General features: G+C 42.4%; 1 protein-coding gene across 5 annotated transcripts in view; it reads right to left on the reverse strand.

The window, feature by feature from the left end:
* The window catches only part of SETD3 (SET domain containing 3, actin N3(tau)-histidine methyltransferase), an 82,821-nt gene that overhangs the window by 56,214 nt on the left and 12,004 nt on the right, over window positions 1-14,603 (reverse strand). For 4 of the 5 annotated variants that reach the window (XM_003832847.4, XM_055097999.2, XM_008958293.4 and 1 more), the window contains 5 exons: window positions 11,360-11,470; window positions 9,143-9,235; window positions 6,849-6,997; window positions 4,773-4,845; window positions 3,943-4,199 (listed from right to left, as the gene is read on the reverse strand). In XM_003832847.4, coding sequence (XP_003832895.1) covers window positions 3,943-4,199; window positions 4,773-4,845; window positions 6,849-6,997; window positions 9,143-9,235; window positions 11,360-11,462 — 675 coding nt within the window. In that variant the 5' untranslated portion in view covers window positions 11,463-11,470. The remainder of the gene's footprint in view (window positions 1-3,942; window positions 4,200-4,772; window positions 4,846-6,848; window positions 6,998-9,142; window positions 9,236-11,359; window positions 11,471-14,603) is intronic. The other variant, XM_008958294.4, reaches the window with a different exon arrangement.

Consider the following 14,603-nt stretch of genomic DNA (forward strand, 5'->3'; position numbering starts at 1 on the left):
GTGGATGCCACCACACCTGGCTAATTTTTTGTAGAGATGGGTTGCCCAGGCTTGACAGCAACTTTGAGCTTGTGACGAGTCACTATGGGTTTAGCCCCTAGACTTGCAGGAATGTTATTTTTGGCCACCAGGAGTTTTGTTTTAGTAGAAAACACTCTAAGAAATACTAACATAAGATACTGAAGGGACAGGAGAAGTGATTTAAAACAAAACAAAACAAAACCAAATAACATGGCCTGAGGGTCAAACACAAAATAGTAATAGCATAAATAGAGCATTTCTACAATGAGCACTGTGTGCTAGGCACAGTGCTAAGGGCCTCACATGGATCAACTCTGCTCGCTCAGCAACCCTGGGAGTCAGGCACTCCATTAGCCCCCTTTACAGATACGGGAAGGAAGGCACGGAGACCGGCCCAAAATGACACAGTTCTAAGTGGTGCTGCAGTGATTTCAGCCCTAGCAGGCTGGCTCCAGAGCCCGCCCTCTCAGTTACCACACTGCACTTGCTGAGGGAGCTTCACCCCACCATTTCCACAGTTTCCCAGAGGAAACTGACTCCTAACAACCACAGGTGCTATGGCACCAGGCTAGTTGCTTTGATAAACACTCCAACTTGGGCTGACAATGGTCACACGAAAAAACAGGTCTTCCTATTTTTATCTTACAGACTGGGAAACAAACTCAGAGAAGTAAAGCAACTAATTCCAAATTATATTTAATTCCAAATTATATGTAAATAGCAAATGAACTATACAATACAGGTTTGTCTTACTACAAAGCATGTGCTCTTTCCACGCAGCCACAGCGCCTCTCACTTGGACAGTGGATACAGCTGTTTCAACTCTTCCTAACCACACTCAGGAACACCCGGCCCAGGGGCCAGGGTTCCTTCCCTCCCATCACTCAAATGCTCCTTCCTGTGAAGTCCCCCAGCTAACACGGAGAACTGACCCCACCCCATCATGCATATTGCATTTTCAACATGCAATGCCAAGGATCTCAACTCAGCCCCTTACTCCAAATCTGCATGATTTTATAACCTGAATCTTAGGTTTACATTTTTTCAGTGTTTGTTCCCCTGTATTTGTATCCTTAATAAGTATCTCTAAACCTGGTCTTTTATTTGTAGGTTCTTAAAAAGAAGGGGTATGTGTTAAATGCCAGTGACCAAAAAAGTGCTCTAAAATACCTTCTCCTCACCACAGGATGCACTTACAGCCAGGAAGGGATCTGGAATCAGCTAACGAGAAGACATTCATGAGAAAATGGTGAAAGTCACTCACAACCAGTGTCGGTAGGCCTCAGGCTTCCAATCATTAGGCGGGAAGAACTGTGATTTTCTAAATCATATAGGTATCTGAGGTGCTCTGTTCTGTATATAAATACAAAGCAGGGTTTCTCAGCACTTCTGACATTTGGGGCTGGAAAATGCCTTTTGTAGGGGCTGCCCTATATGTAGAAGTGTAGCAGCACCTCTAACCTAGATGCCAGTGGTACCCCACACTCCCAATTCAACAATAAAAAATGTCTTCAGGCTGAGCGAGGCGGTTCACGCCTGTAATCCCAGCACTTTGGGAGGACAAGGCGGGCGGATCACTTGACTCCAGGAGTTCAAGACCAGCCTCGCCAACGTGGAGAAACTCCATCTCTACAAAAAATACGAAAAATTAGCCAGGCATGGTGGCACATGCCTGTAGTCCCAGCTACCGGGGAGGCTGAGGTGGGAGGATTGCTTGAGCCCGGAGGTCGAGGCTGCAGTGAGCCATCATCATGCCACTACACTCTAGCCCGGGTGACACAGCAAGACCCTGTCTCACAAAAGGAAAAAAAAGTCTGATATAAAATAAAAGAACTTATATGTGTGACCAGACACATTTTGCTCTTCTCAGTTTCATACTTTTGACATAAAAGTAACCAGCTTGATTTCTAAATCATGGTACTTTTTTCAAATATTCAGACTGACTTAATTGCAAAAAATATAATCAACTGTGCAGACATTCGATTACCTGGTAATTTCACATTTGTATGTTCCATATTTGATAGTGGTTGACTAAATTTTTTAGTAAAGAGGAATAATTTCTTTAAAAAGATTAGTGCTCTAAGAATGTTGTTTTTAAAAAGGATATTTGTACTCATTATAAATTATACAAATTGTTCTTATTAGTCATGTAGGAATTTTATTACTCTTGGGAAAACTTCTCAATTAAGAGTTTACTTTTAGAATGTTCTCTAATTCCTGAGATGTTTACAATGACACCGTTTATTACATAGAAGGTGGTATAATTTAATCCCCGTAGCATCTCAGCATCATCTAAGGAAGTTTATTTCAGGGGGTTATGAAGAGACCTGGCTCTTAAACAAATTGACAAAAAATGGTTCCATCTATATGAACAGAGTATTTTAGTGACTCACAGCCATTGAAAATCTCATCAAATTTTGAAGCAAAGCTGCACTACTTAGTTAATACTGAAGTAAACAGACCAGTTAATACAAAGAAACAGCCAAAGCTCCTTCACGCCAAGTCGGTTATCAGAAGACCTGCCATCATCCTAGACCCTCCAACCTGCCAACAGAAGAGAGTCCTCTCAGAGCAGGCTACCAGCGTTTGCAAACTAGAGGCACATTAGTAAAAAGGGCCAGCTTGTAGTTCATTGTCCAGCAAGAGAAAATGACAAATACTTAGACCTACTAAAGTCAGCTTAACCTTTAGTCATGAAAGATATACCATTGAGAACTAAGAATAAAAGTATAACCCTTCCAGGTCATGAAGAGCCAAACCAACCTTAGACTGCAGGACTGCAGGTGCACACTATATGAAGAAGCAAAGTTTTGATTTGGCTTCATCAATAGTTTTTAAATTAAGCCAACTTGAAATAAAAGCTATATACATACTGTATGACCATTCCTAATGACTTCCTAAAGTTTAGAAAAACCGAGTGATTGATTTCCACATGAAGACAACAGTCATGTATAATTTTTGACATATTTGAAGTGCTTGCTGGAGGAGATGTAACTGAGTGTAACATTCTTGTGTAGTAAGCATGCTACAAAGTGAAAATAATAAACGGAAAGCAATATCACCTGTAGCAATGAAATGAGGTTACCACTTCTTGCAAATAAAACATAGCAAGGATAGACCATTTTAGGAACAACCAAATCAAACCTAATTCAGGTTGTCACACCAACCAAAGACAAGGAAAGTGAGCAAGTAGTTCACCTGCCCACTTGTCGTATCTCAAGAACAGCAGCCCAGGAGCTGACTCTTGAGTGATTCAGATTGTGCAGAGTCAGGAGAAGGAGCCACACTGCCTCTCAGTCCTGGTGGGGACTGTGGTACTGGGCCTGTTCCTTCTGACTGCTGTTCAACTGCAAATGAAAGATAACGGTGGCCACACCACCAAAATACAGAAAGGTGTCATCACAGGTAATTCAAATACTTGGAGCCTTACAGAGATTTCTATGAGAAACTTTCACTGAGAACAAATTAAAATTAATACACAGTACACATTGAAAAACATAAATGTTATAATTTGCTAAATTAACTGTCAATATTTTACACTAACATATATAGAAAAAAATTAACCCTCATTTTCTTGAAAAATTTATACACAGAGTAACTTATTGCATTAGATATGCTTTAAGGCTTTTAAAATTTCATTGTAATCTTTTGTTTACAAAAAAACTTGGTGATTTCAATAACTCAGGAACAACTGCTGCTTGTATTAACACTGGGCACTGATGAAATCAGATATATATATGTAACCGCATTTCATTGATATTTCTGTAAAAACAAACGATGAAATGTATTTTATATTTTCAATTTAAAAAGTAAAATGTTTAAGTATCCTTAATAAGACATCAAATGGAATATTTATGGACTCAATTCCTCTTTCCTCCCCACTCTGTGAAATATATACTTAAATTGCAAACAGCTGCTCACCTGGATGACTTTATAGAAGTAGGCGTACTGTCGAGCTGTGTTTTTATACTGGCTGAAGACATCATGTATAGCTTGTGTGGACTGAAGATACCGAACTTCATCTTCTTCAAAGTAGAGAGGAGTGTCATATTCACTGGGGAGGGTTTGAATATAGGGCTGCCAGAAGGAGTTAGGGCTGGCTCGCTCACACAGCAAATGAAAGGCCAGTGCGATGTTTCCCATGGCTTGAAGGATTCGGTCTTGAGAATATAAGGGCCCTGAATTAACCCAGAAGTTAACAGCGTAAGTTCCACAAACTTCTTAAAAACTTCATTTAAATATACGTTTACAAATTACAGAAAAACTAAAAGGTCTTGTAACATTTAAAGTCAGGTACAGGCTGGGCGCAGTGGCTCACACCTGTAATCCTAGCACTTTGGGAGGTCAAGGTGGGAGGGTTGCTTGAGCTCAGGACTTTGAGACCAGCCTGGGCAATATAGCAAAACCCCATCACTACAAAAAAAAAAAAAAAAAATTAGCCAGATGTAGTGGTGCACACCTGTGGGAGAATCATTTGAGCCTGGGAGATCAAGGCTGTAGTGAGCTATGATGGTGCCAGTGTACTCCAGCCTAGGTGACAAAGCGAGACCCTATCTCAAAAATAATAATAATAATAAATAAAGGTCATGTGCATCTTTTTTATAACATTAAATGAAAAACACTTAATGCATATTTGAGGGAATATTTCGCCAGTCGAGAAAAACCAAGTATTATCCTTAGTGCCATAAAATGGAATTTTACATATTTTTGTCATTTGTGCTTTGCCTTGAAGAGTCAGAAATTATTCTCACCCAACACTGAATTTTTAGCAGATTCAACAGTCATTAGCAATTTTCGTGGAACCCATAAAAACAATTCTTCTGCCTAGGGAAAAAAATAATAGGAGAATCATCAAAACACGGTACAGTCTTCAATCCAACTATATCTACGGTCAGAAATCCAATCACACATGAAGTACAACTTAAGGCTGCATATCAGCACTTCAAATAAATATTCAAATACATTTTAAAATGTAAGCATTTATCTTATAGTTAAATGAGTAGAAGTATAGCTTAAAATCCTGTTTCCAACAGAAAAACTAAAAACTACATATGCTGAGAAGCAAATAATCAAAAAAGGGACTTTCAACTTTAACTTGAAGCAAATATAACATTTGGAGTAGAGCATAAAGGCGTTTACTGTATTCTTTACTGTACTTTTAAGTTCTAAAACCAGACCAAATCAAAACAAAATTCCTGCCTCCAACAAAAACCCTAATCTGTCGACGTGAATTACTACTACTACTGAGTTTTGAAGCCAGAGTAACATTCCTTCCTCTACATACTTATCTTTAAAGCACAACAGTTACTAGTGAAATCACATGCCCAGAAGACACATTGGTTTAGAAATTTGTTTCCCAAAGCTTTTTCTCGTTTTTTGGCAATACAGGCTGCTTCCTTTTGCTGTGTCCTGTGTATCTACACTGCAAAAAACATGCACATGGCGCTCCAACATGTGGGAGACAGCAAGAGGGCAGCTGTCTGCAAACCAAGAATGTCTTCACCTAAACAGACCATGCCAGCACCCTGAGATCTTGGACATTCAGCCTCCAAATTGTGAGAAATAAATGTCTGTTGTTTAAGACCTCCTCCTCAACCCTCGCCTCCCCACAAAAGCACATAGTGAGGAAAGTCCACAGCTCGGATCTTCTGGGCAGCATCCACACAAATACTGCCTTGAATCTGTCACAAGAGAAGAACATGTGGCATCTTGCTTTCACCAATGTCAACTATTAAGTTATTTGTACCTGTCTTGTCCCTTACTATATAGATTATAAGCATCATGAAGGAAGAGACTGGTTTTTTTGGAAGCAAGATACTACCATTCACACAGTAGACATTTAACAGGTATCTAATATACCAGCATGTGATTTATCAATCTATCAATGAAAGGTTAACTACAACTTAGCCAAAAATGTTGCTGGAGGTTTGAGGGGGCCCAAATAACACCCTTTCCTCCACCCAAGTTCTGAAGCAACTGAGAGAGAGATAGAATACAACAGATGGTCACCCAAAATATCACCTACTGAATCCCAGAATTAGACAGACTCCCCCACCTAGTTACAGGCAGAGCTGGATCCCCACCGCCCTCCCCACGTGTGGCCTGCCCCTGCAAAGCTTCCAGGGCAGAGAGCAGAGTGGAATGAATGCATATGGGCAACTAGCTCCCATCGAGAAAAAGGCCAAGTCCAGTTCCTTCTCCCAAACTTGGCCAACAGATGAAGGAGTGCCTCCTCTTAGAAGAGACATGAGTGAGGGGTGAGAAGAGGCCAGGCATGGCCAGTGACTGCTGCTCCCTTCATGTGGAAAGAAGAACCAAGAACCAAGAGGGGAGAAAAAGCCCTTCTTCCTTAGTAGGTGGCTGTTTCTCTCTCCTCTCCCTATTGCCACTGGTATTGCCATTTCAGTGAGCTCCTAGTACCTTCAGCCTCATAGTCATCCATTTCAGACACTAGTAGGCATACCCACACCGCCAGTCCTCCACCCACTCACCTCCAGTAAGTTACAAAATCCAAACCATGAGTCCACCTCCTTATCTTTAGGTAAATCTCAAAATCCTGTGAGGCATGTTCTATGGTCTCCTAACAGAGGCTCAGAAATGTGAACTGACTTGCCCCAGTCACTGATTAGCAACTTGGCTCCCCAGGAGGATAAGGTGGGAGGAGCTGCTTAGAACATGAGCCCAAGGCCCTTCCAGGCTGCCTATCTGCCCACAGGCTCAGAACTAGAACTCCCCCACCACACGTCTACCTCTTCACCCTGCGCCCTCTACAGCACACCACAGTTCAAACACATAGACCCCTTGAGACCAACATTTTATAAACTCACCTTGATATCTCTTGTTGCTCTCAAACCAAAGCCCTCTTCTTTGAAGTTAACCATTTCAAAACCCTCGACAGAAGCCCCATTTTCAGAGGCCCATTTCATTAGATCAGGAAAGTAATCTTCTCTTTTTCCATCAAAAGTAACGGACAGACCTATATTAATCCACGTTTTAGAAAACAAGAGCTACTTTTAGGACACATATCATTCACACGTCTCTCAGAAAATAAAAACAGGCCATAACTAACACTGGAAATAGTCTTAACACGCCAATCTTGAAATCAAAACTAATCACCAGATGGTCACAGTACATACCTTAACTGGTGACAGGGAACAAGAATTAAAATCCTAAACTCCCTGTCAGTTACAGTGAAATATATACTGACACTAGGTAATATAAATATTGACTATTAGGTACTATTAGGTAATATGATGGCAAAGGGCAGAGAGCTTCTATTACCACTACTATGATTTATAGAGCAGTTTTCTCCTTAAAAGTCAAACATGCCACCTCTCATGTTCACATTTGCTTTAACAAAATTTCCATTAAAACAAAAATGAGTAGCTCGCGTATGTGCACAAGGAGACATGGGAAAGGATGAGCCCCACAGCCCTGATTCTAAGAACACAAAACTGTAGAGCTGTAAGCCAGAAGGCTGTAAGGCAATTTAAATGAGCTAGAGCTATGTGTATCAACATAAGTATAACACTAAATGTACCACAGTGGCTTTTTAAAAATCACGTAATATGACACCATTTATGTAAATTTTTCAAATATCAATTACAACCATATATTTTTATGGGGTTATTTATGAAGTAGAAAACATTCACAGTGAAGATGAACACCCTGCAAGGAGGGAGGGAATGGAAGGGGATGAAAATGTGAGGCTTTGGCTGTATCTGTGATGTTTTATTTCTTAAAAACAAATACAAAAACAAAACCAAGGGCTGAGGAAGGGAAAGGAAAGCTGATCAGTGGGTGAGAATAAAAGAAAGGACAATGAGAATACAACTTTGACATGTGCTCAGCTGGGGTAGCACATTCTTGGGCATCTGTTATATTAATTTCTGAACTTTTCAGCATGTCCTATGTAGTCAAAAAGATGAAAAGACATGCATAGAAAAAACCATTCTGTTTGGATGAATAAAAGGAGGGGAACAGGAACTTTACTATGAGGAAGCTGGGTGTGGCACATAGCTCAGGCGCCTGTGGCCATCTTACCACAGCATAATTAACAGTCAACCTGATATATGAAGAGGGCATGCTGGATATGCGAAGATACCTGCTAAATGGCAAAAATCACCAGAATGAGGAATATTCAAAGACGGAACTTCCTATTCACTCCTTGAGAACTGGCAAATGCTTTACCCTCAGTGTCAGGTGTAGTAAACAGTATCTACGCAGAAGAGAAACTAAGGCGCTACCCACTTGGTGACAAAGGATTAGCACAGACTCCTATTTAGTGCAAATAAACCCATTATGAAGGAACCTGTTTGAAAACACCCATTATGAACTCACCATTTTGGAGTCTGAGACCATCTAAACTGAAGATTACATGTTTAGAGATGTGTATGGAAGAGCAATAAAACCACTACTTAAAGACAGCAAATAAAAAACAAACCCTCTCCTGAGGCCCTTCATGACAATAAGAAAGGGCCCCACATTCCAATGCATGCTCCTTAGGATGTTTTCTGCTTCTACCTTCCATGTGGTCCTGCATAATAATCTTTACTTTTTGTGCTTTACAGAACAAAAACAATAGGTATAGTGAACGAGCTTTTTCAAACTCACACTTAGCCCCACACCAGCCTGGATGAGAATCATTACAATGGCGACTGCATACGTCCTGTAAAAACACAGCTTAAAGAATATGACCACACCTCTTATTTAACTGAGATGTGTGTGAGTTCATTATAAACCTTGCTAATGCATTAACCAATCAGCATTTATTTGTTATTGACGATATACACTATATGCACTGTCCTGAAACTCAAAAGGAAATAACGGTATAATACTTTATAAAATGTAAATAAATAAAATTGTATCATTTTAGCACCCAGATACAAACATTTTATTCTCCTAAAGCTCAACATTCTCACCCTTTCCGAAGCAGGTAATAGCAGCTCAGAAAGGGGAGAAATCCCGCTAACTGCTCTCTCTCCCGGTCTGCAAGCCCTAGTACAAGACCTTTCAGAGTGACACCAATGATGCTGAGACCTTTACTACTCGTCAACCCTCTGACCTAATCAAGTTTCTACATGACATTATTAAAATACAGTTATCATTCTAGCAATTTTACCTTTTTGCTTTTTCCGTATTTTCTCAACTAGAGTCCGGATCTGCACATACTCTTCCCACTCTTTTCCTGGGCCAGGCGCCGGACTGCTGCATTCTGTAACATAAGAGGCATGGTACTGAAACACTTCTCTCTTTCAACTTAACCTACTAGTCTGCACAAGAAAGAGGATTTGGACTTTGTTGTTGCTGTTCTGGGGTTGGTTTATTTTTAAAAGACAGACATATGACAGCCATGATAATGAATGTGAGAAGTACAAGGCAGGTACACTTCTCAAAGCAGACAAACCCTGGGGCATCATAAAAACATCCCCCACTTAACGTACCCAAGAGAGAGCACTGAGCAAGCACCTAGCTCACATCCACCTTATTCTTAGTTAACTCTTTTTAGAATATACTTACTAACAGGAAAATCTATGATAAAAAGCTAAGCTAATATGCAAACTATCCCCCCAAAACTCTTCTATATGGCAAAAAGAAGTTAATAGTAAAAGTTAATAGTAAAAGTCAACCTTTCTTTTTAGTTAAACCCCATAACACTGATTGCCTAAGGGAACCAGTTAAATTGGACATAAGGACAATTAGTCGACAAACATTTCACATCCATGTGTACGGCACTATATTCAGCAGTCTGGGGGAGTTGCAAAGTGAGATGGCATAGTCACTGCTAAAAAAGAAGCTAAGATTCCACTGTGGGGCCAGAACCAAAAGACCAACACCCGAGGCTGAGGTGTGAGTTTGAAAGACTGCACACTGGGCACCCCGCCTATTGGCAGCTCTTTCTTTTCACACAACTGCATTGGTTTAGACAGCCCCTTCCCACACTCCTGCTTAACCTTTGGGGCCCCTTTGCTCTCTATTAAAAGAGTATATGTGGCAAATAACTAACAACAACTAGACACACGCTGAGTCTTAACTATGAAGGGTAGCCAGTCTTACTTCATTCTCCAACAATAAGCACTCACTGAGGCCTGGAACAGGCCTCAAAGATGAAGCAGCAGCGAGCCTGTCCTCAAGCTGCCAGAGGCAGGGGAGCTCGGCGAGGAATGGGCAGGACAGCCACACTCCACCGGCCAGTAGGGTCCAGGGCAGCACTCGAGAGGGACCTGACTCCAACTTGGCTGCGGCCTGCTTTCTGTCTCAAAGGGAAAGCTGCATTTTTACTTGAGGTTTAGCCTGCCACATAATCTAAACATGGACAAAGGGCAACGGAGTGACCACAGCTACAGCCAAGGCACTAACTGCACCAATTCAAATTCATAATTTTGAAAAGTTACCAAATTACACTAACTTGCTAAAACAAGTAGAGGCACTTAATAGATATTTCACTTCCTTAAACCAAGAACTCTCAAACTACAGCATGTAAAAATCAGATACACAGCCAGGTGCAGTGGCTCACGCCTGTAATCCCAGCACTTTGGTAGGCAGAGGTGGGAGGATCTCTCGAGCCCAAGAGTTCAAGACCAGCCTGGGAAACATGGCAAAACCTCATCTCTACAAAAAAATTAGCTGGGCGTGGTGACACAGGCCTGTAGTCCCAGCTACTCAGGAGAATGAAGTGGGAAAATCACTTGAGCCCAGGAGGTCAAGGCTGCAGTGAGTCGTCATAGTGCCATGGCACTCCAGCCTGGGTGAGAGAGCGGGACCCTGTTTAAAAAAGAAAAAAAATCAGAAGCACTGTTAATTGAATCACCAAAAAGAAAGGCGAGCCATTCCAGTGAGGGGCAGAGCTCTGAAGGCCAGGTCTCCGAGAGGCACGCTGGACTCCCCTGGGCCAACAGCCCGTGAAGTACCTTCACACACCACATCTCACAAGGCCCTCGGCTCATTCCCTGAGACAGTTATTATCTATGTTTACGACAAGAACACTGAGTTTCGGAAGGGTTCAGTAATCTGCCGAGCGGCACACTGTGAAAAAGCAGTAGAGCTTCTTCTCGCCCACAGGTCCTCAGGGAAGACCATGCTCCAGGTGACTGTGCCATGGAAGCTCACAATTACTTCACCCAAGCCTTGTTAACAGCCACACAGTTCCGATGGGCGTTTCCATCCTCACAGGTGAGGACTGCAAGCCTGGGAACCTCTGTGACTCGCCCAGGCCCACAGCTAATAAGCTTGGACCTGAATACCAGCTTGTCTGATGCACGCGTCCCCATTCTGGTGACAAAGAAGAAAAAGGCACAGCCACCACATCAAGGCAGGGAGAGCCCAGAGAAGGACTTACTCTGCAGCAGCTCACTGGTCAGGTTCAAGATTTCCTTTGGTGACACAGTGGCTGTAGCACCAGTGCCAGATTTCTGAGTTTTTACTCGACTCTTCTTACCCATTTTTCTGACTACAGAGAAGAGAAAGAAAAGAGAAAAAAATTACATTACCAAAGAACAAAATCAAGTAATAAAACATGTCCAACACACGGCAGTGTCTTAGTCTTCAGAGGCTAAGATCTTACCTTACATATGCCATATCCTGAAGTTTTCTTCCAGAAAAAGAAATGTGTAACATTAGTATCTAGAGGTTCTCAAATGGGAAAAAAAAAATCTGCTTTGTAGTCTCTGGAAGAAAAGTTCGTTCTTTTTCACCTACAAAAACTATAGTAGAGCAAATTTTACTCTAGATTTTTTTTTAATTACATAGATTTCACTGTGCAGACTAACATATTCCAGGATACTAGAGAGATAAAACCCATGCATACATCATACACATATGGGCATAGAGACCTATATATTCTCTCCCCACTTTGCCTTAAAATAATCATTTCCCATTAACCATAACTGTATCATAAGCAACTGATCACACTCTCTGGACAAATGCTGAAGGCGTTTTAGAGCTGGAAGAAACTCTGGCGAGCTAGTCTAACTCCTGCATTTTGTTCCATGGGAAATCCCAAGCACCTTGCCTGGGATTTCACAGGAAGCTGATGGCAGACCCGGGACTTGAACGAGGTCTCCCATCGCGTTCCAGTGTGCCACACACGGGTCCTCTGGGGGCACGTGAGAAATGATGAGCATATTTTCACACGCAGATGAGACCATGTGGTATAGGACACGCCATGGTGTCCTGGGTAAAGACCCTATGAGATAATGCTTGCTTGCAGGTGCTTTTAACAATAGGTCTCAAAGAAAGTAAGGGACATGGATGTGTGAAGAATGGCAGGGGGGGCCATTCAAAGACAGGGACAGGACTAGAAGCGTGAGGGACGCACAGTGAGGAAGGGAACCCGGCTGGAGAGGGGGTCTCTAGGGAAGCCTAGCGAGGCAGCCACTCAAGACAGGGTGACAGTCACTGCCAGAGGAGTCTGGCTTTGATTCTCCAGAGACAAGGGGCTAAGATCATGACCAAGGAAGATGGAAAAAGTGTCCAGCCAAGAAGCTGGTAGGGCGATCCATAAGCTAATGAATAACAAACCACCACGGGGATGGCCTCCAGGAGCCCCAGTCAGTTACACTTTATCTCAAGTGAGAATCAAAAAGCAGACTTTGGTCCATTTGTTTTTTACAAAAAGTAGTAACTATCACCATGTGAAGAACTATGCTAGGACAAAGGTTTAAAACATATTCTCCCACTATACAGATGATCATTGACTGCTGTAACTGAGTCCATGCAAATATGGCCATGTGCTAAAACAGTAGGACATCACATTATTTAACAGGCTAACGTGTGTATCTTCTCTTACGTATCTAACGTATAAAGAATAATGTGTAACACATTAATATAATAAGTCTTCTAAAAATCAGTGTAAAATACACAGTGTCAGTCATCCTGGAATAAAAGGAAACCGGTAAAAATACGTAAAACTTTTGCAGCAATACAAGGAATTTTTTTTCCGTGATCAAAAGCAGAAAATTTAAGTGAGGGGAGGGCAGGATGACAGACAGCTTAAGCACCTTTTCCTATGCTTAAGAACTGTCTTCTTAGAAGAGAAAAAAAACTCCCCATGGTTCTGGCTCACAGCCAAGAGCAAGGGCACAGCCTGGACACAGCACCTCCACCCTTCTGGGCATTTCAGGCCTCCCATATCTGCGGAGGGCATCTCTGGAGGACCATCGAACTTGACCTGAAAATAACTAAAACCACCAAGGAGTCTGGTAATAAGGACGTTAATCACACTTCCAAATATAGCGGGTCTGCTGGCTTGGCAGGAGGAGACGCAGAAGCATCCTGTCAGCAATGGCTTAGCTGGCCTCTCCCTTCAGCCTTGCCTGAAAGACCTTCTGCTGTGGGAGCCTGTAAACGAGGCAAGAACGTCACTTTGATGAGGAGCTCCAAGACCCTTTCCCTTCTCTTAACAGTAAGTGAGCCTGGGACAGGGCTGTTCTGCACCGGCCCTCACAGGGTGCCCACCAACAGCTACAAAACAGGCTCTACTCGCTCTGCCTGCAGCCCCTCACCTCCCCCAAAGTCTTCTCTCAGCGATCCACCTAACTCCAGTTGCTCATTGATGTAACAGCAGCTGTTCCCTGGAGCTCAGTATTTACCCTCTGCCAGGTGCTGGACTAAGACAGAGCTCTTCATTTGATCTTCCTCGCACTTTAAGCAGTAGATACCATCCTCATCTTTCAGATGACATTGTCAGAAAGGTTAAGTCCCTTCTCTTTGTCCAAGGTCATGCATCAGGTAAGAGGTACAGCTAGAATCTGAACCCAGAACCACTACCACACTGCCTCTGTTTAAATACAGATTTAAAAAAAAAAAAAAAAAAAAAGTACATGGCAGCAGGTCTTCCAGATCAAACACCATGGGATATGGCCCCACACCCCACCACAACCCTGCCAGCAGCCATTCAGCCCACACCTAGGCAGCTCCAGCCACTTCCTCCTGCACCTCCTGAACGAGTCCTCATGGTTAGACCCTAACACTAGTCTCGTACATCTCCCTGCCCAAGCCTGTCCCTGCTGCTTAAATCTACCCTCACGCTGCCACCACCCTAAATAGCAGGAAATCACATTATTTAACAGGCTAACATTGCTATCTTCTCTTATGTATCTAATGTATAAAGAAAAATGTGTAACACGTTAATCTAATAAGTCTCCTAAAAATCAGTGTAAAATATACAGGGTCAGTCACCCTGGAATAAAAGGAAACCAGCAAAAATATGTAAAACACCCTCCCAGCAACACCAAGGGCTCCCAGTCCCTCTACAGACGTCATCATGTACCTCCTATCTCTGCCTCCCCGTTCACCCCTTGACTGTAATATTTTAGTCACTTATTCACTAACTCTTGGTTTTCTCTAAAAATGCTGTCCAGGAATCCCCTTAAAGTCTACCTGGTCCCCCTAGTCACAATCTTCTCTTCTCTGCACCTCTGCAATTCCTTGTATGTTCTCCCATTATTGCTGGGCCCCACTGTACTAAAAGACGTGCTCACATACCAGCATCCCTTCAGATAACAGGCTCCTTGAGGACATACAGTCTAGGCCTCAACACATGGCAGGTGCTACACAGAGGATGCCACCCTGAGCTCCCAGGG

This window comes from Pan paniscus, chromosome 15, assembly GCF_029289425.2.
Source record: "Pan paniscus chromosome 15, NHGRI_mPanPan1-v2.0_pri, whole genome shotgun sequence".
NCBI lineage: Eukaryota > Metazoa > Chordata > Mammalia > Primates > Hominidae > Pan > Pan paniscus.